The sequence below is a fragment of the Balearica regulorum genome, chromosome 2 (assembly GCF_011004875.1).
Source record: "Balearica regulorum gibbericeps isolate bBalReg1 chromosome 2, bBalReg1.pri, whole genome shotgun sequence".
Lineage (NCBI taxonomy): Eukaryota > Metazoa > Chordata > Aves > Gruiformes > Gruidae > Balearica > Balearica regulorum.
This window is the reverse complement of record NC_046185.1, coordinates 115,856,986-115,879,733: the sequence shown is the minus strand read 5'-3', so window position 1 is coordinate 115,879,733 and position 22,748 is coordinate 115,856,986. Positions and strand designations below refer to the sequence as shown.

Here is a 22,748-nt window from a genome sequence, read left to right as displayed (position 1 = left end):
ATTTGCTCAATATCCAGCTAGATTAAGAGAAAACTAAAGCCCGTGATTAGGATAGCTTAAATTCTGGTGTGGTCATACAGATATCTACTGTAAGAAGTTGGCTTACTGTGATAGAATATCTGTAAAGATACTCAGGATCACTCTCAAGAATTTGCAAAAAATTGGTTTCTTAGGAGACTTTTGATTACAAATAGGAGATAGGTACTAAAATTATCACCTGCTTAATTATGAGAGAAAACATATGTAAAGTTATGTAAAACACTTTCTTCTGAGGGATCCGAGCTAACTATTAACTAAATAAAACTATTTTCAGACATTAAAGACCAATTATTTATTTTAAGCATAATTTACATAATTCCTAAAGCAAAAACCATATACACCAATAATTTAATTGCATACTTGTGTACAAATAAGAACCTCACATTTTGATATATTTAGTACTTTCAAAACTTTAGTTCTTTATGATCACTTTTTGCTTAAAAAGCAAAGGTCTTGACAGAACAAGGTCTTGATAGAATAAGAAACAAGATATTTAGTTCCCAAGTGATTTTAGTTTTCTTCAGTGACAACAAGTTGAGTTAAACCAACATTTAGACCACCAGTTATTTTTCCTCAATCCCCTATCAGCAGGCTAGCTGATTCTATGTTCTGTACAGTTCATCAAGAAGTTGGCTCAAATTTTCTGACTGGGAATCTTTGAGAGAGACATTGATTTGTTTTGAAGTAAGAAGGCCCTCCTCTAGTGATCTAGGAAGTTAAGAGACACATGCTAGTTAAGGAAAAACCCTAGGTGGCCTAAATAACTTTGAGTTCTAGCAGCATGCCTTTTATTGTAAAAGACAGGGAGAAGAATTCTGTAAGTCTTAAAGGCTCCTAACATCTTATGCTTAGTTAGTAAATCTTTGTAAGCATTTTCTTCGAAGAATTAAAAAAATAAATACTGCAAAAAGGCCAGACAGATAGGAGCAACATGCACTAGGAAGCAGTTTCCTATTTTAAGTTATAAACTAAAGGACCATAGCAACCTTGTCCTGGAACATATAGCCCAACAGTTCTTTTTCCTCCCCTTCAAAATTTACCTAGGGAAAAAAGAAACATGCTCAATGTGATTAGTGTAAAGTTATGGGTTGGTTGTTTTTTGTTTGTTTTTTTTTAAAATGGACAGTTATACATACATGAGTACATTTTGGTCCTTTCTACTCCGAATTTTATCAGTGCATATAAAGGGAGGAATGAAACTCAAAAAATCCCCACTGTGACAGCAGTTTATTTCATATTAGAAATGCATGGAGCAAGTTAAAAAGCAGCTGTTTAGTACAGCCACAGGCCAAGTCAAAACTGAAACAATACAGAGGTGATGATTTAACAAAAAAAGTTCACTGACAAAAAGGGGAATTCTTATCATAACTGTTGAAGTTTGCACATGGAAAAAATTAACCAAGTGATGTTTTCTCTGGAATTCTATTTGAACCTTGTGCTTGTGCTACAGTTTACTAGTCCAGTCCAGTGTTCTGTCCTAAAGTGTAAACTAAAAAGTTTAAACCCAAATTGCTGAATATAATGTAAAAGCTGATTCTCATAACTCCAAGAACAAGGAGTTTCCAATAACCAAGACATAAATGAAATAAGATTTCTACATGTAGTTCTGGTGAAGATGAACATTTATGCTGAAGAGCCAAAGCTGGTACTTCTGAAGTTCACACAGCAGTAACAGCAGTGCAATTCAACTGTTAAATTCTGCAAATAGTTTCAGTAAAGGAATCTGCTTCTATCTGCAAAAAATAAAACTTCTGAAAAGGCAAGTTGGAATTATTGTGATATTATGTTTTTTATCTTATGCACAAACACAACCAATTCTTGTTATCTCATCAGGAGCTATAATTGCAATATTACTATCATCACAATAAGACTTAATTAGCCAAGAACAAAATTTATTCTTATGCTGCTGTTTGATAAAACTGTAATTTAGTACTACCATAAGCTGTAGTAACCTTTGAATTAATTTATCTTAGGATAGCTGCTGGCATAAACATCTATTAAAATAGGTTTCAGGTATAAAAATATTACAAGGTTAGAGACTACAATGAATGTAAGAATGTATTTTTTAATTTTTAATGGTAAGAGCCAATAAACATATTCTGTTTAGACAGGGAACTAATGGTACAAAAGTCAATAAAATCTCTATTTCAAAAAATGTTAAGATAGTTTGCTTTACAAATTTAATTGGTATATGAAAGGAAACTCATGCTCCTAACTATATACAAACAGCAATTTTAAAGTCAATTAAATGCAGAAAATTTCAAATGCTTCATTATCATTAAAACATACTTAGCGTCTTATTTAGTGATAACTGCAAGATTAAGAGCAACAAACAATATGAAGACCACATACAGAGATGCCAACTGCATACATCAATTTTTTGTCAGTGACAGCAAATCAGTAACCAAATGCCTTCATTATATTTGCATAACCATACCCTGCATTGAGCTACAGAAAAGAAAGAACATCTGGCATAATACCGTAAGTCTTTCTGTTTTATGTCAAAAATTACATCAGTCATACGAAATTAAATGAGTAACAAGAACAATACATAATTTTATTTTTTATATATATAAACATATGTTTCATTTCTAGGATGGTAATTTTGCCTGAAAAACAGTAAACCCCGACTTGTATTTGTTTTTCTAGTAGAATGCAATTGGCTTTGGATTAGTAACCAATAACTTCCATTACCTTGTCCAATGCAAATTTGGCATTTCCTACAGAAGACAGTGATAGCTTGTGGGATCCAACAAGGATGAAATTAGTAGTACGTACAGCATTAGGGCCACCTGGACTGGCCATGGCTGTGGAGAAAGAAGTTAAAGTCAAGTTGTAACACAACACAATCAGGATGCTGAAAGGCTTAAAAATGCTTGATTTGTACTACTGTATGCATGTCCTACTCAGTACTCCAGGAGAAGCACACTTTGCAGTGCAGCCCAGCAGCACATTCAGACAGGGTCTTGATACATACCACTCTTCCTCAATAAATCTTTTCTTTCAGAAAGACATTTTGTAATATTCACAAAGGAGAAGATAAAGCATTTTAAGAAGTCTCAGGGGGACAAGAGAGCACTCTAGAGCACACTACAAAGCATACATGTCCTGCAGGAGGAACTTGAACCTCTTAAGTGCAATTCTTCAGTCTTCCAGAATTTGAATGCCTATATTCCTCTTTGCACTTATATTAATAGAAACAAGCACTATAGCTCAGGCACAGGAATCTCACTAGTTACAGCAGCATGGTAGACGTTACAGAGTTAGTTCACAACCTCCTTATTGCTGCAATTTGTACTAAAGTTAGCTCAAGTATCTTGTACTGTAGTCAGACAAGTGTATAACATTTCTAGGTAGTTCGAAAAACATTCAGAAATGCTTTCTTGTCCCCCAAGAGTCAGAAATACATAAACATGTTAAAAACACTACACACAAGCAATACTTCAGAATCTGCTAATGTATTTTCAAGTTCATTCTGTATTACTTTGTTGACATCAGACTCTAGTTTAAAATCTTAAAATTTGAGTTCAACTTTCCATGAAAAGAACATAAGCCACAGGCATCTGATACCAGATTATTTTTGATTTTGTGAAGAGATTTTTCCATTAAATATAATGGTAACTCAGATATAAACACAGGGCCAGTTTCTGGGCTGGCAAACTAACATAATTCTATGTTTATTAGTCAAAAATTATAATTTGTTACAAGTATTATTTATTGATATACTGCTTTACACAGCAAATGTAGATTGTTCTTCTTAGCATAAGATGTTTAGATTTTTACTTACCTGGAGTTAGAAGGGTGCTTTTCTAGAGAGAGAAAAAGAGAGAGAGAGAGAGAGAGAGAAAAATAAAAGCTTAGTGGAAAAGTAATTTCTGACAATTTCTACAGAAGACTAAGTTAGGTTATAAAGAAACTAGATCTGAAGTACTTTAAAACAAACAAACAAAAACAGCTTGAAAAGTAAGTCCAAATAAATGTGTAGTAACTGCATATTTCCAGCATTACCTATTTACAGCCGTTACCTATTTCTTCAGCTGATGGCTGAAGAGTTCAGCAGAAAGCTGGACAGTTTAGAGTTTCAAGTAAGGGGCACACAGGGCCTACTACAGGCACAGCCTTACTCAGTGTGAGAATATAGCCTTTGGAAGTGCTCATAACCAGATCTTGTTACAATATTACATTCATACTTACAGAGGTAATAGATGTTAATAATCTCTTTGGAGTAATAACCTACAAAAGAATGTAAGAAGATAAGTGTATTTGCTACTGTGAAAATTAGACCGTGAAACTACTGAAGGCTTATCTAAATAAAGTTTAAATGGATACTAGTTGCTGTAATAAGTCTTGGTTTTTGACTGGATGTAACATTTCAGTGGAAGGAATGCTACATATCACAGAAGTATTTACTGCAGAAAAGTTTAAGTATGCATTAGCTTGGGGTGGACACCATACGCTCAAAAAAAACCCCCAATCTTAGACCTTTTTCCTTCATATAACAGGGCTTTGAAATTCCATTTGCTTATTAAAGATAAGAGTTAACAATACAAGTACAGAGATGTTCAATGTGTTACTGTTGTACATTATCTGTATTTTCAGGTGAAAATCTCAAAGTTTAAGTGAGATGGTATATTAAAGATGAACTAGAATTATGTACTCATCTATCCTTGAAGCTGAAAGACAAGCGTAAAGAAGCTTGTCAAAAAGCAGATAGAGCAGCTATCAGCGAACCTATAACCCCACATCAGCAACTTACCTACAGTGCCACAGAAACATTTAGTTTTAAGTAAAGATTCCTCTAAACTACAGCACAGGAGAGAACGAAATCCTGGACTTCAAACTGGTTTTATTGGGGGATAGGTAGAAGCATACTTTCAGTTGGCATAGTGAAAGCAAAGATTAAAAGAAAGTTCCTATTTCTGTTTGCAGAGACAGGATTTAAGTACTCATTCCAACTGTTTTGGAAGACACTCAACTTTCTTGTTTTTATTAAGTGACAGATATCTTGACAAGGAGGAAATCAGACCTAAAATCATTAATACACTGTGTGCCCAGCTATTGGAATGACAAGAAATACAAACAAACAAACCACCTCCAGAAAACCACTGGCTTGTTTGCAGTCACAAAAGCCTTAATAAAGCACAAAGACTTGAAGCATGCACCCTATCCAGGCTGAAATGTTTATGTATGAGGAGTTATTAAAATAACATTTGCTTTAAAGAATAAGCATCTAGTGCTTTTACCGAACACTAGAAAGTAAAGTGGAAAATAAGAGCACTAAATCACTATTAGAGGCACCACGTCTAATAAATTTCACAAAGCATAGCATTTTGCAGAACTAGAAAGACTTCTTCTCCTTGTCCTCCAATATATTTTGGACTCAACCAAGTGCTGCAGGACTCCATAAACCCATCTGCCATTGCAGACGTTCCAAGAAAGAACAAGAAGAGTAAAAGCAAGCAACAGATTGTCTAAGACTATTAGTCAGTTCTCCCTGAACACTGCGGTCTTCCTAGTGTACCTTGTGTTGAAATAAATACAAGATACTGATTTCATGTTTCATTTACCTTAGATTTATTTGCCTTTTTCCTTTTATCAGTGCTTGTAACTTCTTTTCTCTGCACCTGTAAGGCAAGAAGGTATTAAGAAAGAACACATCTTTCTCCCTTACACATCCTCTTGACAGGAACTGATACATACCAAACTGTAAACTTCAATATTTATTTCAAAGTCATTTGACACATCATGCCTAAAAGGGAGGAAAGGGGAAAAAAGTTAAACACAGACTGAAGCAAAAAGGATCTGTTTGTTTTGCTTTAAAGTTACTCTTTACTTCTTCCCTCCTTCTGCTCCTTAAAACTGTCCAGGGAGCAGCTAGGTTCTATGCAAGAGAAGCTTAGCTAAAGTGCTAATAGCTAATCTCTTATTAGTAAGTCATAGTTTGTTCCTGCAGGCCAATACAGGTTGTTTGAGATCCTTTGGCTTCTACAGTAGTACTCTTCAGTCCAAGCAGCATTGCTGTTTTTAAAGTTTGAGCATGCTACTATTTCAAGATACCTTCTAGAACTCAAAGAACAAAGCAGGGGGTGGGGGTGGGGTGGCACAAAGATAGAGGGCATCTACCATTTCTCAGATTGCACCCTTCAGTCCACTGCCGGCACACATTTCTAGAAACAAAGATCGTGGGTTTTGAGTAAATAGTTTTAAGTGAAAATTCCAGTTGAGTTGGACTTTAAAAAGGGAGTTTGCTTATTTATTTTGGAAGACTTTTCCTAACAAATAGCCATTTGAACTCACAACACTTTTTTTATCTAACATATGAGAGTTGAAGTTTTAGGAGTACTATTTTTTCCAGATACCAAAACCAAATAGCTATATAAAATACTGCAAAATAGAAAAAACACATCATCTCAGGCAGAGCAATCCATCTGTCACTGCAGGTGTTCCAGGAGAGAACAAAAGTAGAAAAAGCATGAGATAAATTAGCTGATGGATGGTAGAGTAAGTCTAGATTGCTCTTTTGAAAGAAGTACATCCCAGCTTTTTCTTGAAGCAGGAAATATCCATACCACAAGATCTCACCATATTTGTTTGCAGAATATGACATCCTTATTTGAAGATTTTAAACATTGCTAGGCATGCTCCACCATCAGAGTTGAAACTGGTTCCAAAACAGTTTATTTATACTTACATAGTAAATGTTGTAGTAAAAGCAAGGGCATCTCCATTCAGGGAGCTGGCAGTACTTGCTAATGGAGTTGCAACCATGTTTTCTGCTCCAGATCTCAGTATTATTACATAGTAGTAATTTGCTGCTTCTGTAAATACATATAAGATGGTTTTGTTAGCCAGAGGTGTCCAAGTATCTAAAAACTCTCAAGTACTGCATTGCCATTAAAGACATCTCTCTTTCACCCCACTTAAACATTTGGTTACAGCCAAGATTTGCTTATAAACTCACTCTTAAAACATGGGGGTTTTTTCTCCTACCGTATCCACTAGTAGGACTGTCTCCACAAGATTCACAACTACTGCATTACTGTCTGGGGCATTGCAGGCCAGACCTACCTTACCCAGTGCGTGAGAGGAGAGAGGAAAAACTTTCAATCAGATTCAGTTGTTAATCTTAGTTCCTTATACTCTGTTCTTATTCTCTAGGCCTGCCACCTTAACCATACATCAGCTCTTGGTACTGCCTGTTCTCATGCTTTTTTCAGTCCTGTGAAGGAAGTGGTTATCCAGGCAATTCATTTCCCTAACTTTTCAAATAAGGGAAAAAAAAAAAAAAAGAAAGATGACCACAAGCACACATCTCAGTAGTGCCAGAAGACGATTTGGACTTTGTGCAGCAAATTGCTGAACAGTAAAGCCTGAGCATTGTACAATATCATACCATGTTAAAAAAAAACCAACAAAAAACAAAACAAAAAACACAGATTGAGTGCTCTGTTTCATGGGACAAGACACAGCTTTCAGAACAACTGTTGAAGACATCAGAAAGCATTGAGTTGTACTCTATATTTGAGGTTCTCTTCAGAGATGAAAGTGATTAATACAGCTTTGGTGCACAATGTATAGCAAATGCTGCAATTCTGGAATAAAGTTTTGACAACAAATAGGTCATAGTTGTTTTAGACAATTTGTTTTTGAGAATTACTGATAGAAACGAAGCTTATATTCCTGTAACTAACAGAGAAGCTTTCCTATAAAAGAGATGAAGTGTCTCATGCAACAATAACCGTAACATGTCAGGAGTGGGTTGGGGTTGATAAATTAAATCAGATATTTACATTTATATTACTGGCTGTGTTTTCATTTGAAGATATAAAAACACACTTTACATTTCCTAGGACATCTTCCTCAAATTTTAGCGAGGTGAAGTGAGTGAAGTAGGAACCTGTCCAGCTACAGTCATGTTCTGCGGCACTATGTAAAATAGCACTGGTTATTGTGGGCTTGCGGATTCTTTAAACAACCACATGATTGAAGCTTATTATGTTCACGGGTAAGTCTCTAGACCTACAGAGAAATATTGCCAGATATTCTTCTGAACCAAAAGAACCAAATCCAACATTTTAATGCTTTAATGACTTAAATATGACAAGATAATGGAAGACTAGTCTTTGTAAATTAAGTATTTAGAGATGTTAACAGAAAGACTGAAAAAAATAGAGGCTTAATGAGCATTTCACAACGCCAGAGGTCAGAATTTATGTAATGATATTTAGTATTAGACTTGCATCCGTCAAAAAAATTCCAAGGCAGCAAGAGAGAAGACAACCCAAGATAAAAAAACATTCTACTTCCTCCCCAACAGGTTACAGAGGACCACAAAGATCTTTAAGGCTAGCTGGGAAAGTCTTGATAAGTTTCTCGAACCTCACAAGCCAGAAGAGGATGCAACTAAAACAACCATGGAAAATATTAAAGACTTAGTCAAAAATCATATCGAGTAAATATAATTGCTAAATTTTTATTGCCTCCAGAGTTCTGATAAACACCAATGCAGAGACAAAAAACAAGGAGAATGAACTAGAAATATATGTAGGAAGAATGGGGAGGGGCAGGGAATGGGTTTTCAGTGGCTAGTTTTACCTGGCTTTTGAACTGTACCACATACAAAATCTGCTTTTAGAGGTAGACGCATTTCTGAAATGGAAACAGATCCCCTGGATGGAGCGAATTCAGTGGATGCAGAGGCAGCTTTATTTCTTTTACTATGAGGTCCCTCACTCTTCAGTCTATTCAATTCTTCCAGTAAAGCAGTCCTCTTCTCCGCTGCATAGAGAAATTAACTATAGTTGTAACAGAGGAAAAAGTAGTACTTAATTTTTTTTTTTTTTGCCGTAAGTATGTAAAATGCAACAGAAATGTTAATCATCTTCCAGAATGGTAGGAATATTAGGGACAAGAAGGACACCAAAAGCATCCTCTTGCCTGTAGAAGAAGCTGATACAGAATAGGTATTACCCTCCCTGTTTTCCAGGTGAAGAACTATAAATAAGCAGCTACAAGGTAGCATAATAAATGCATTGCCAGAGTTTATAAATTCTTCCCAAAATGTTCATGACAAAGAATTGAACTTGACTCTAAAAAACTTACTTGCAAGAAGAAGTAGCCTCTCTGCCTCTGCTTCTTCTTGTGACCCTTTTCCATGTTCCTCATCAAAACAGCAGTTCAGAGCTTGACTGGCTTGATAAATCACTGTCTGCTGCATGTTGATCTCATTATTCAGCTCCTAGAGTAAACCAGTAGTAAAAGTAACTAGCAAGAGAGATTTAGTTTTACATTCAAACAAGGAAATGTCTTGAGATTAGCATTTTTGGGGCTAAGCTTCAGAAAAAAAAAATCAGATAATTTAGATATTAAACTACAAGAATCTTGCAATTTACAGTTACTTCTGCAGAAAAATATTGCAGCACAACTTTTTTTGACCTCAGAGGTAATTTAAATATAGCGGGGAGTGAGTGGCCAATGTTTGTATGCTCCATATCCAGTCTAGTCTTCCCTTTACCAGGGGAAGCAGCAGTTAACCAGAAATTCAGCAATGTAGGTAAATGAGGCACCAGTAAAGATTAGGGTATTGCCTACTGAAAGTATGTAGTTATGAATCTTGCCTAATTCAAAGGCAGTAATAAGATAGATATTTCCCATCCCCTTTTCAAAATGATAGCTTGTTCTCTCCAGACTTACTCTGTAGCATGATCCTTCTAAGAGATGCATTAACTGTTCAAATTATGCAGTATCATTCCCTACCGTTAGGTGTTTATGTTAAGCAACCTAATTTTGCAGTCCTAAGCAGTATGTTAATGACCTGGACATTCACTGGGGAAATTAAGTGAGGAAATAGTAAATTAGAAAAAGGATTTTAAGTAGTATATTAGATACCTGCATTTTCTTTTTGATATTGACTTGATCAGATGGGCCATTCTTTTTCATTTCTAATTTGGAAGTAACGTCTTCTTTGCGAACAATGATTTGCTTTATTGAAGGACGATCGGTTTCTTTAAATCTTTGAGATCTATATGCATCAACGCTTTTAAGAGAGGAAACCCCATTAAATGTTTCATAGGTGTGTCAAGCTTTCTTTTTTATATGCATACATATGTATCAGGTACTGATGTTTTCCAACTTGCATAAATGGCTTTAAAAAGGTATTCTATCGGCTCATTTTAAGTTTAAGCAACATAAGACTACACAGAGACAGTCTTTGATAAAGGCTGAGATCTTGGAACAAAGCTTCATTTGTAGTTAAAGCAGTTTGCTTCATTAGAAGAGTTAAAGCCAGTGAGTTCATTTGCACACTTACAGAATCAGGTGTGGATTTTGTTTATTACCTATATGGAAGGTTGCGATCTTCTGACATCGAGCCAATACTGTCTCCAGATTCTGCCCTGGGGACTTTAGTCCTTTGGAATTTTTCAGACTTCAGACTTACATCACTGACACTGCTACCTTCACCAGCTGACTTACTAGGAGAAACAAAGGCCTGGGGAGAAGACAAGATTATATTACAGATATATGTCCACATTAATCATCATCTGTTTTCTCTCACCTTTACTTGTTTTGCATATAAGCAGCAAATTTGGAGGCTGCTTTATACTATTTAACAGACATTTTACAAATACTTTCTAGGACACGGTGCAAGCTATTTTTATTTATTTTAAAGATACCAACAGCTCATGGGACTCAAGGAGATTTCACCCTCAGTTTCCAAACTGATGAAGTTACATAATTACTTGAGATTTTCATCAGTAACCACTTCACTGAATGCATGTATACCACTGGAAAGCCAGCACAAGTAATAGAAGTATATACTCAAGCTTGATTTAACAGAAGTTAAACCATTTGTTTAGCAGAGCATCCAATACACTATTCTATTTTCAGGGGAAGAGAACTTTACATCATTATATTTTCATTAGCAAAATGTCATTTGTACCTTCTCTATTTGCCCAGGTATCACAATACAACAAAACATTACTGTTCACAAGCAAATTGTACATCTCTGATGAACAAGCCCTTCCCCATCTCCTAGGAGCTCTCACCTCTGGACCAACAGATTCCACTAGAGGCGTTAACAGAGACATTGATGAAATATTCAGCGACTCTTCCTGCTCATCCTCATCACTTTCACCTTCCAGGCTCATGCTCATTTCTTTCTTCAGCTTTTCTATATCTGGACCATCCTCTTGAAGAACTTCAAAAATTTCATTTATCACTTTTGAGCTATTCATTTCATCATCCACACTCATTTCGATTTCATATTCTTCATCTTAAGGGTGACATTTTAAAAATATTAGTAGCATCAAGACTAAACTTTTAATTCTCTTTAAACAAACAGAAAGATGTTAACAAATAAGCCAACTATTTTTGCTTTTCAAGTAAGCTTCATTAAAAATCACTTCTTATAGTCAGGCATTTAGAACCCTAAAGTATACTTCCATCCTTATTTTATTATACTATTATTACATATACTGCATAATTGATACAGAGGGAATAAAAAGATGTACTTGTTAGACAAGTTTCAACAAGTCTGAAACTTAACTGCAAGTCCTACAGTACAGCACTCATTTCTGTCCTTTCCCAATAAACTTTTAATGGAAGATTTTTAATACTCCTTGATGACTTGAATGTCAAGAGAGAGAAGGATTATGATAAAAGAAATTTCTTGATTTGTTTTATATAAACATCTACGAAACACAAATGAGTGTCAGCAGACATATGGTGAATTCATTGTTCAGACTCGAAGGATATTAACACTCCACTGGACAAGTGGCAACAGATAGCTTTAAGTGTATGAATATACACCTACTCAATACAAACCTTTCTGTTTCTCAGCAAGTTGTTCAAGTTTTGAGACAGACATCGCTTTTACAGGGCTCTTTAGCTCAGTGGTCTTCAGAGGACTGGGTTTATCAATCTCTTCACATTTAGGAGCATCTAAGTAGGTTATAAAAAACCAAAGAAGTCATTGAAAATTATGTCTAGCCTTTGACTGTTATTTTATGTTTTTTTAGTTATTGAATTTTAGGAGTTTGATAATATAACTGACAACTTACAAAAAGCCCACATGATTAAGTATTCCAGTTAGCTTGCTGTCAAAAGAAAAGCATTAGAACACATACCCTCCATAACCTGTACAGCTAGACTTCTATCTTATAATCAGAAAACTGATAGCACAAGAAACAACGCTGAAACCATAGTAGAGAGCAGCCACTCAAGAGCAAAAAGGGAAGATTTAAAAATAAAGAAAACCCCACCACACAAAAACCACCAAACCCAAAACCAACAACAGGATATCATCCTGTTTTTCTAGAAGCACATTTGATAGCCTCTTTGCCCATAATATCTATAAGAAGCACTAAGTTCATTCTTTTTTCACAGAGAACTGGAGGTTCTTCCACTCAGTAAGCACCAGAAAGGATGTCACAAGCATCTCAGAATTCTTTTTGTGTCCCCTATTGTAAGAATTAGTATCATAAGGGGAAACTGACAAGGAAAGAGTTCCCTCCCATTAGGTTATTGTGGAAATTTGGATACTCAGGTACAGTATAGATTAAATCTATAACTGACAATTCTCATTCACTCTCCCTATGCTTAACATACATGAGACCATGAAACATAGGTAAGCCCACTGAGAAGCGAAAAGGTGGTCTTGCCTTCCCAACCTGAAGTAGTACAGGAGTGCAGAGAATTATTATCACACAAGAAGATTTAGACAATCAATAACCAAATAAGAGGTCCAGTTCTATATGTCAGTGCTACTAGCCTCTTTATCTGCTCATGAAGGTCAAGGGCAGTGCATTAGTCCAGTATTAGCCACAGGCAAACAGTGCCAGTTCTTACCTGAAGACTCCATGCTGGGAGACTGTATTGGCCTGTCACCTGCTGGTGCATCTTCTGCTGGTCGAAAAGCAGTGGCATCTGAACTAAGAGGACGTTTTGGACTAGTCTGAGACTGGCTTTCCTGGCAAAAATAAAAACGTAGTACATTCAGGACATAATGTTGAAAGTGACTAAAAAACCTGCTAGAAAGAAACACATTTTAACACCTGCTAGGAAAAAGATTGTCTATCCAATATCAAGAAGGATCCTATTTATTTATGTAAGAAATTCAGCTAAGTACTAAATACTAAATTGAGTGTTTGTGTGAGGAACTTTTTGTTTTTAAAGTTATAGAATATAAAAACTCCACATTTAACATCATAAAAAAATCAATCAATTGGCTCAAAGTAGTATCACTTGTCTCCTTAATTCTGCATGAGGAAAAAAATCTAATAATTTGTTAATAATCATACAAACCACTCAACAAGCAGTCTTGCACAGCCTGGTCATTCACAAAGCATAGGTTTTTAATCTTTTATTTACATTTGCACATCTATCCCTATGTTCAGAACCCGTTAAAGCAATTCACAGACTATCATCTTTTGATACATGGAGGTAATATATTACCATTTTAGCTTCTGGAAGTTTTCTCTTTGAACTTTCACTTTTCTCCGCACTCCACAGATTGCCCCTATCAAACCGGCCACGAAGGCATGCAAGTTCTCGTTCACGTTCCTAAGCAAATAAAGGGGAATGAAGGAAAAGCTCACAGCTTTAAGATGTCGAAACATTTCAAATTGCTCAGGTAGGTGCAGAACAGTAAGAATCTTCCCCAAGCTTATAAGTAAGCTATGAATGTAACAATTCATACCTGCTTAAGCTGAAGTGCTAAACTGGCAGTAGAGGAATTTTCATTTTGTTTGAGAAGCCTTTCCTGGATGGTCCTTGTATTTGGGGTAACAATGGGTGTTCTGCACCCTGGAGTATTCGTAGCAGGACTCCGTGCACTACGCTCTTGACAGCGCTCCCCAAAGCGTTCCAGGAAGGGTTTAATTCCCGATCCCCCTACAAGAACAATTTTTTTGCCTTGAAAGAAACTCTCAAAAACACAGAAAGAAATCACTGCAATTTTGCATCCTGCTGAAGATTCTCAATGAAGCAATTAAGTTGTCTCCTCTACAGCTCTTACTCCTCATACTTTATACAAACTAAACCTGAAGTGCAAATCACCACAGTAATAGAACACTTAATAAAATTAATAAAGCAGCACATCAGAGCAAATAGATGTCCTTCTCTTAAAGTCCACATGTGATCCAACAATTATTTAAACTAGTTTGCTTTTACAACATTTCCTCTACAACCAGTCTCACTGGCATCCTTCATGTAAATGAGTATTCTAGTACATAAAGCAGATACATTGTTTGGCATCCACCCCACTTTACTGAGCTTGTCTTTTATTGTCAGCATATCTAGAGACACACAATTGCTCCACTGGCAATCATTTCAAAGAGTTCAAGCTGTTAGTCCAGGTTTCTGACCCAACAAATAGTTGAATTTATAACCAGGGATGATCACTTGTTTCGGCATCAACCCTACTACTGAAAAAGACACTGTGCAAAGTTAGAGCATCTATGGGGAATTTAGCTTTGATTTCTTTTAACATATGCAGACTCTTTGCCTTATATCAATTGGATACACGTAGTATCCAACAACTTGAAAAAAAGCTTTGAATAGTCTCGATTAACTGATGTTAGCAGGATACATCTTTACATAAGAGAAAAGAGTCCAAGAAAAAAATCCTTACAAAATATGGAAGTTGTACAATTTATAACAATTATCACAGAACTCTTCAGGACTTTACTCAAATTACAGCAGGAAATAGGCACTATCTGATACGGTACTGTAAATTCTTAACTAATATGTAGTTTTCAACACAGGACACATAAGCCTAATTTGAATGAGCATTTAATGAAGCTGAAAAACAGCTTACCTGGTGGTGTGGGTTTACCCTTAGGTTCAAGTTGCACATGTGTTCCTTTGACTGGCTCTTCTTTGGACTGAACTGGTTGAGGCAAAGTTGATTTTGCTGTTTGTGTAGGCTTTTCAGTTTTCTGAGGGCTGCAGTGATTTTCTGATAGCAGTTGTCGTACTTCAGATTCTTTAGAACAGGGAACGGTGACTCTTGAGGATTGTGTTAAATTGTTTGGATCCTTAACAAAGGAAAAGGGAATAACATTAAGATGAGACTGTATGTTCTTATTCTCTCAAGAGGAAAAGGAATGAAAGCATTCTGCATGGCATACTATAACATAACACATCTATTCCATCAACAACAGAAAAAGCTGAGAACAAGCATTATAAGCTTTTTATAGATTTTTTTTTTTAATCCAGTGTTTTAAATTGTTTCAGCATTGATTCCAGGTGCTTTTGCCAGCTATTTTAGGTATTCTTCCACATTTCCCTAAACAAGACTGCACATAGTAGATATTGTCGTTTCATAAATGGCATAAATTGAACAATAGGTATCTGGTACTACTAATTTCAGCATTATGATTGAATTTTCATACAGCAATAATATTTGCTATTTAAGTCAATCAACTATATGAAGCTACAGAATGAAATCAAGTATCTCTGTAAGAAGCTCCTTTCTAACGGTCAAAAGAGCAGCAATCGATTACTTTAACATCAACTTTTACAAGACTTAAGTACACTCATCTTTACGTCTCAGTAAAAGGGATTCTCAGCTGTTGCAGGTCTGCTATTAAAAGGGCATGTGAGATTTCAATAAAGCAAAAGTTGTAAATAGACCAAGATTGCTCCCACCAATTCTTTAAATTCAGATTAAAGTTATGAGTTAACATTCATCCCCCCAATACTCAAATCAATTTTTAATCAGCAACTAAATCAGACACTCACCGCTATCTTTGAGTTTGCTGGTTTATTAATAGAAGCCTCAACAAGCCTTTGAGAACAGGATGCAGCTTCCTGCTTTACACTGCTACTATTGATTCTAGCAGATGCTCCACTTGTAGTGGACAATTTGGATAAACAAGTAGTGCCAGGCTGTTCTTGTGCATTGTTTTGCTTTGCAGATGGATGACTTAGGTCATCTTCCCAGGAACCAATTGTAGCAGCAAGGTTAGCTAAACGGCCTCTTCTCCCAATAGGGGTATTACTTGCCAGGGCATTAGATGTCTGCTTAGGTGGAGAAACAGACAAATCTTTTGACTGGAGGGGAGACAGAGGAACACATTCAGAGGGATCTGGAAAAAAGAAAAACACATTTATTTTGCTAATAAAATATATTGAGATATATTTGCATCTTTAGCATTTTGCTATATTGAGTTTATCAACAGTTAGATGTTCTTGCCACCAACAGAATCAAGCTTCTAGCTCTAAAGGCATTGAGACCAATCAAGTTTAATTAAAGCTCATTGCAAAGCCAACACATTTTTAACCAAGCAGTTTACTAGTTTTATGTCACTGTTGTGATGAGCAAGGCATCACACTACTAAGGAAAAAAAACATATAAAATTAAGCTGTAGTCAACAGTTTCATTATTTTAGGCCTTCCCCAGTGCTGACTATGAATTCTTTATTAAAACATTAGCATTCACACACAGAGAATTATCTACTGCTAGCAAACATAATCATCAATGCAAACGCTGAAAAACAACAATACTGCTTAGCAAGTGAAACACACCCTCGCTATCCCAGCAGCGTCGCTGTTCTGCCAATTTCTGCATACGTGTTTTGACTGAAAGGGCTGCAGGAGTTTCTGACTCTGTGTTTGTTTTTCCTTTCTCAAGGGGCTGAACCAAAGAAGCCCTGTTAGAAGCAGTTACATGCAACTCTGAAGTCTTCTCAGGAGAACGATGGCTTGTGGAACTTGAAGAGACTGCCTGTATGTTTTCCAAACTGGAAGCTTGGTTCTCCATATTGTTAGGGCAGAGCCTTTTTGATGGTGATGGCTTTGTACCAGGTTTCACTGTACAGGTCAGAGTATTCAAACAAATTAGTATTCAAACAATCTAAAATATCTTCAGAGACACTACAAAACTGTAATGCAAATAAAGTTATGATTTATGAAAACCCTGATACGACTCCCAAAAACCTGCCCTTCCCAAATGCTACCAAGCACAAGGCACTATCTTTGGCATTATACAATTATTTTTAAATAGCTTACTAATTACGTAGAGCATCTGCTCTCAAGTTAAGCTGAACATTAGCCATATTCAGTCCTAGTGGTCAGGTAACTGCCTCCATCAATGTTTAGTTTAAGATAAACACTAAGGGTTTTCACTTGCCCTTAGAAAAAAAGATGAGACTTGTAGCAAAAGACAAACTTTATTAAACTTGTTGCAAAATACCTTCTTCACCAGGAAGAGGTGCCTGGTTACCAGTTTCTAACAAAGGCTCTCTGACCCTCTTGGTCTGCAATGTGGGTCTCACTCCCATCTTGGGCCGCTCAGCCATTTTCTTCTGGAGGTTCTCTCGCCTGGCTCGGGTTCTTTCAAGGAGTTTCTGAATAGTCAACAAATCACATGTTACTATACATTGCACTACGTGTGTTAACTAGTAATAGCTCAAATTAAAAAAGTTTGAATTTTATATAGCTCTTACTAAGATCCACAATACCAGAAATTTATAGTGAAGGCTACATTAAGACAAACACAGCTCTCGGATGTTGCTAACTAATCTACTGTAACACAACATGATAGAAATATTCAAAACCTGGTTTTCTGACTGGCTATCTCCTCCTGAAAGCAGAACAAACAAAACATGTTTTCTATACTGCCAACTACATGTTTTTTTCTATCTAACTCCTTTTTCTTACTGTGATAACCCCTGATCTCCACATTCTGATTTCACCATTGCAATACCCACAGCTTCTCCCATTCTTAGCAAGTACCTGTTAGATAGAGGTAGCTCACACTGCAGCACATTCCAAACTACCTTCTTGCTATCTGGTCAGTCAGTACATGTTTGCAGGTTATCTGAAATTCTTTGGCCTACCAGACAACAGGCTGCAGCATTTTCTTCACAGAGGCAGTGGTTTGGGTCTTTTCACCTAGCCACAAACTTTCATGAAAACTGTAGAAGCAGTTAAGTTTGAGACACTCTTCTTGAGAAGAGGTGAAGCTAGCCAGCAGGTTCCAAAGTTCCAGCCATTATATCAACTAGTGTCTCCCATTAGCCTGGCTTGCAAAGGAAACCAGGCGCTAAAGAGACACAAGCAATGGCAAAATTAAAAAAAAAAGTTTGAAAGTAATTACTTTTTACTGAATAACCACGTGACAGTCTTGAACTGTCAAATCTTGCTGATAGGTTTTTTTGACACATTGCTAAAGCATATGGTCAAGTCACCTGATTGGCAGTAACCCTCTAACAAAACAAACAATATTGAAGTGGTTGCCAAGTAGTCATAAAACAAAAATCAAGAAATTAAATGTGTGGTACTTAATATTAAAATGTTGCTATTACACCCTCTAAATCAAAAGGTGAATTTCTCTTCTTCAAGCTTAAACTTTAAGAAGAATATACTGATGTTATAACTAGTTATCTTAATAAAGTCTATTTATCACAATGTATCTGTATACAGAAGAACATATAAAAACATACCAATTAAGCTACCTAACAACATTCTCTTTCATTCCCTATCCATTGGAAATTTGAGTACTATGATCATATTCCATACAAAATAGCTGTTTTAGTAAGTGTTCCGCACTATTATAAAGTGATTCTTTATAGCATCCAAGTTTGAAATAGGTTGTGTTTTAGTTTTATTTTGTGGTTTTTTTCTTTTAAATATTGCATTTATAACTCATTATCACTGTTTGATCACATCTAAAGGATACTTAATTACTCCTTTGATCTAGGTTTTAAGGCACTTTGAGACAAGAAATTGTGTGATTGAACTAATGGCCTTTAAAAGTGAGCATATAAACTGCACTTGTTTGGTGGCACATAAATTACTGTGAAAACTGTGCCAGCCATTATCTGTCCTGTTGCACAGCAATTAAATACACATTTCACATTTTTAACTGTCTAAGGCTGAAGTCTTAAACAATGTTCCATTGTAGGGCAACACAGGACAAATGGAATGTCGATCTCAACAGTTTTTTGTCAAAGCAAAAATCAGCTTAACTTCCATAAAAGAGGATGATTTGAAGGGGTTGGGGGAATGTGTGGAGGAGAAAGAGACACATGAAATACCAGGAGCGCCTTCAACGCAAGCTCCGTGCTAGTTGTGTCCACAAGTTTCCTTATTTCAGCCTCCAAAAGGCAAAGCTAAAGTGCAGGTAATACCCACAAAAATAAAATCTTAAAGGATGTATAAATAAACTGTTCTTCTTGCATAAAGTTGAGTATATCTTCCAGAACAGTATTTCTACAGTTCTGGATGCAGTCACATTCCTTTCTGTTTTGTTAGTTCAGTAAAATGGAGTTTCAGTTGTTACAAATAGGATGTCACTTCCCAAGAATGCACGCCTCTGTTGTTGAACTCCAGCTCCTATTGGCTTTTTGTATCTCAAGTTTTCCATGCAACTGCCATAATTCAAATTCTGCTATTACACATGATGAGTAAGCCAGTCACCAGAACTTGAGACTTACTTTTCAAGTTCATCAGAGTGTTTGCTATAAGTACATTCTCCAAGTGTTCTGATGACAGCCAAAGTTTCAGATTAGGACATACCTATTTCATTACATCTAGGAATCTGAGAACCACTAAGTTGTAGTTAGAGGATCATGGTTTGTGCTGCAAAAGCACCTTCTAAAAATCAGAAAAGGTCTCCCCTCTTTAAATGTTGATGGACAATCTTGGTTTTAAAAAAGTATGTTTTAAAGTACATATTTAGCAGCATTAGATAAGATACTCAGGCCCATATGTGATTACAAGAATTTTTTCTAACTACCTTGCTTTACTAGCAGAATGTAGCAAAGGGAGCAAATTTATCCATGATGCTGAAGGAACAGTTAAGTTCAAAATTCACATATGCAAGTTTTCCCCTGTGCAACTGTATCACTTATCTCTCTTTGGTCATCTTCCATGCTAGGAAACCATACTTTGTTCTATGAATGTTAATAAGTACTTCAAAGTACAGAATAACCTAGACTATGTCTAACATTCTGTAGTACCAAACAAGAAAGGTAAATTATACAATCAGCTATAAACTGAAAGTCACAAATAGTATGTTCATCGTGATCCTAAAAAAGTATCCACTGCACCAGCTCCTCAGTGCGTTCTGCATTAGTAATTTGGTTGAGATTCAGAAAGTTATTAGGTTTTGCTTTTAAGATTAATCAAAAGAAACATTATTTCAGAACTGTCTGATTGGAAAGCATTCCACTGAATCTTACAATAAGATTTATTTGAGCTTAAATTCAGTGAGACCAGAACAAAATCTGTTTCTGTAAAGTGATTAGCAAACACTGAATTAACAGCGTGCTTTGGCCAATTAAGGCTTGAATTACACTGCTTCACATAATCAACACTTACAATGCCCTGCATCAGTTCCCTGCAAGTAACTGAGAAAAGTAATTTGTAGACAAAGACTGTCTAAAAATAGTTAAGGAAAGGTTATGTTAAAAGAAAAAAACAACCCAGAACATACATACTTTATAGTAGGTGGTAAAAAGCTTACTCTTCAGAAAACTTTTTTGCAGAGAGTTATTAAAGTTCAATACTAATACACTAATATTGGTCAGATTTTTACACAACAGTGGAACATCCTCCACAGCATAAACATTCTTGACAAGGCAACATTTTAGGCACTCTGCAATACTAGCTAACATTTGAATGAAGTTTACTCTGAGGAGTGGCCTCACGGTTGGTCAAAGCTTTTCAAAGTCAGTTATCTACAAGAAGGGTGTGTTGAGGTTGGAATATATCCCAGCATGCAAAACCATTTTAAACTTGCTTCAGTAGTCTGGACTTGAAGTTTATGTAAGACTAGTCAGATCATATCACTCACTACCAATTAAGGAAGGAGGTTTTTAGATGTTTATACTTAGCAAGCCTTTACATGGGGGTATAGTAAATCTGCCTTAGCATAACACATTTAGTAAATATGTTCAGATCAATACCTTATGTTCAGTTTTTTAAAACAGATCTGTGCAGTCACCTTTTTTGGGCACTCAATTTATTTAAAGTATGTCAGTTTGATATACAGATTGTTTTCAAGAGAAGGAGAGAGTATTTCACCAACATATTTGATTTGAATTTTTTTAAAGTAGTTTAGGTTGGCCATGGATTGAAGGCCATTTTTACTACATTTCTCAAAGCAGTCACAAGAGCTCCACAGCTTTATGTCACACATAAAATCAGAGTACAGTACAGCATCTTTAGGAAACCAAAAACATTTATACAGATTCAAGCCAGTCAATTCCACTCATTTTGTTACAGTTTTGCTTCTGCAGAACTCAAACACTCACAGCAAATCCACCCTAATGACTGACAACTCTTTTTTTAAAAAAAAAAAAAAGGAACTGGGCCTGCCAATGAGACTGACCACTCCCAGGTGGCAATGTCAAATAGAAAGCGTTTTTAATCAGACGGTCGCTGCTTTGCACAAACTTCACACTCGACCTTTAGATATAGCAGGCACAATGTGTGTCAATACCACTCCCACTAGCTTCCAGGGCTCCTTCTGCTTCAGCCGAAAATCTTATCTGCCAGACGCACATTAAAGGAAAACACTAAAGCACTTGGAAATGCAGTAAAGTATCAGCCCAGTTTTGAAAAGGTCCTCTCCTTTGCGAGCCCTTGCATGAACAACCCCTTTTGCTCTCCTTGAGGAGACCTGATGCCCCACAAACGCCTGGGCAGCTATAATATTGGAGGTAGCAGCATAAGCAAGACGAGGGGGCAGAAAGTGTCTCTCCGTTGCAGAGAAAGAAGGTCACTACAAGCCCACAAACCCCCCGGAGTAACGTAAATGAGGATAAGGGGCGCTGACAGGCCAGAAGCCAGGGCTAGAAGAAACTATTCCGCCCCTAGAGCGCGGCCGCAAGGAGCAGCTCCCCGGCGGATCCCGACCGGCCCCCGCCACTGACAACTCGCTCCTGCTCCCTCCCCGGATCAAGCCCCAGATGCGGCCCCTCCACAGCTCACGACTCAAGGGCCTGCCCACGCCGTGCCCTCACCTCAGTGAACGGGTCCATCGCTGCTGCTGCTGCTGCTGCTGCTGCTGCTGCTGCTGCTGCTGCTGCTGCCCGCTAGTTCCGCTCCCTCAGGCCGCCCGAGAGTGGCCAAACCACCACCCCAACCGCTCCTCAGATTTGAATTTCAGCGCCCGCCTCAGCTGCGCGTGCGCGAGGCGGTGCGCGTGCGACAGGCGTGGAAGAGCGGCCAGCCACGTGACATCCAGGGGCCCCGCCTCGCCCCTACCGTGTCCGTTCCGCCCCGCCCCGGGCATTGATTGATAGGAGTGCTATCCAATCCGACAGTAGCCTGCGCTGCTCTTCCTCCCCTTCGCGGGCTGCCCGCCCCGTGAGGGAGGGGAGGGGAGGGGAGGGGAGGGGAGGGGAGGGGAGCGGAGCGGAGCGGAGCGGAGGGGAGGGGAGGGGAGGGGAGGGGAGGGGAGGGGAGGGGAGGGGAGGGAGAAGCTGCTGAGGGGCAAGCTGCTGAGGGGCCTGATCTGGGCTGAGGCTCTGCCCTGCAATCCTATGCGGCGCTCCGGGTTGGCTCTCCTGGTTCTGGGAGTAGGCCTGGCTTCGTGTGCTGCAGTCCTGGGCTCTGGGTCTGACCCCTGCGTGTGGTGGTGCCGCCTAGGGTTTCCGTGTGTTGCGTGCAGGGGGTGCATCCAGCTGTGGCGGCCATGTCACCTTCCTCCTTGTCATCATCAGCCTTAACTGGGCGCAAACTGTGGGTTGTTTTTTTTA

At 37.5% G+C, this 22,748-nt stretch overlaps 1 protein-coding gene across 2 annotated transcripts in view; it reads right to left on the bottom strand.

The window, feature by feature from the left end:
* The window catches only part of ANLN (anillin, actin binding protein), a 29,669-nt gene extending 7,512 nt beyond the window's left edge, over positions 1-22,157 (bottom strand). The window contains exons 1-21 of one of the 2 annotated variants that reach the window (XM_075745460.1): positions 22,011-22,157; positions 17,234-17,387; positions 16,567-16,851; positions 15,781-16,127; positions 14,855-15,074; positions 13,736-13,929; positions 13,492-13,599; positions 12,886-13,006; positions 11,863-11,979; positions 11,085-11,311; positions 10,377-10,528; positions 9,928-10,075; positions 9,142-9,277; positions 8,635-8,817; positions 6,731-6,857; positions 5,740-5,788; positions 5,607-5,663; positions 4,234-4,272; positions 3,827-3,848; positions 2,734-2,846; positions 1,026-1,079 (exon numbers count right to left, since the gene is read on the bottom strand). In XM_075745460.1, coding sequence (XP_075601575.1) covers positions 1,026-1,079; positions 2,734-2,846; positions 3,827-3,848; positions 4,234-4,272; positions 5,607-5,663; positions 5,740-5,788; positions 6,731-6,857; positions 8,635-8,817; positions 9,142-9,277; positions 9,928-10,075; positions 10,377-10,528; positions 11,085-11,311; positions 11,863-11,979; positions 12,886-13,006; positions 13,492-13,599; positions 13,736-13,929; positions 14,855-15,074; positions 15,781-16,127; positions 16,567-16,851; positions 17,234-17,387; positions 22,011-22,028 — 2,871 coding nt within the window. In that variant the 5' untranslated portion in view covers positions 22,029-22,157. The remainder of the gene's footprint in view (positions 1-1,025; positions 1,080-2,733; positions 2,847-3,826; positions 3,849-4,233; positions 4,273-5,606; positions 5,664-5,739; positions 5,789-6,730; positions 6,858-8,634; positions 8,818-9,141; positions 9,278-9,927; positions 10,076-10,376; positions 10,529-11,084; positions 11,312-11,862; positions 11,980-12,885; positions 13,007-13,491; positions 13,600-13,735; positions 13,930-14,854; positions 15,075-15,780; positions 16,128-16,566; positions 16,852-17,233; positions 17,388-22,010) is intronic. The other variant, XM_075745461.1, reaches the window with a different exon arrangement.
* Between the last annotated feature and the right edge of the window lie 591 nt (positions 22,158-22,748).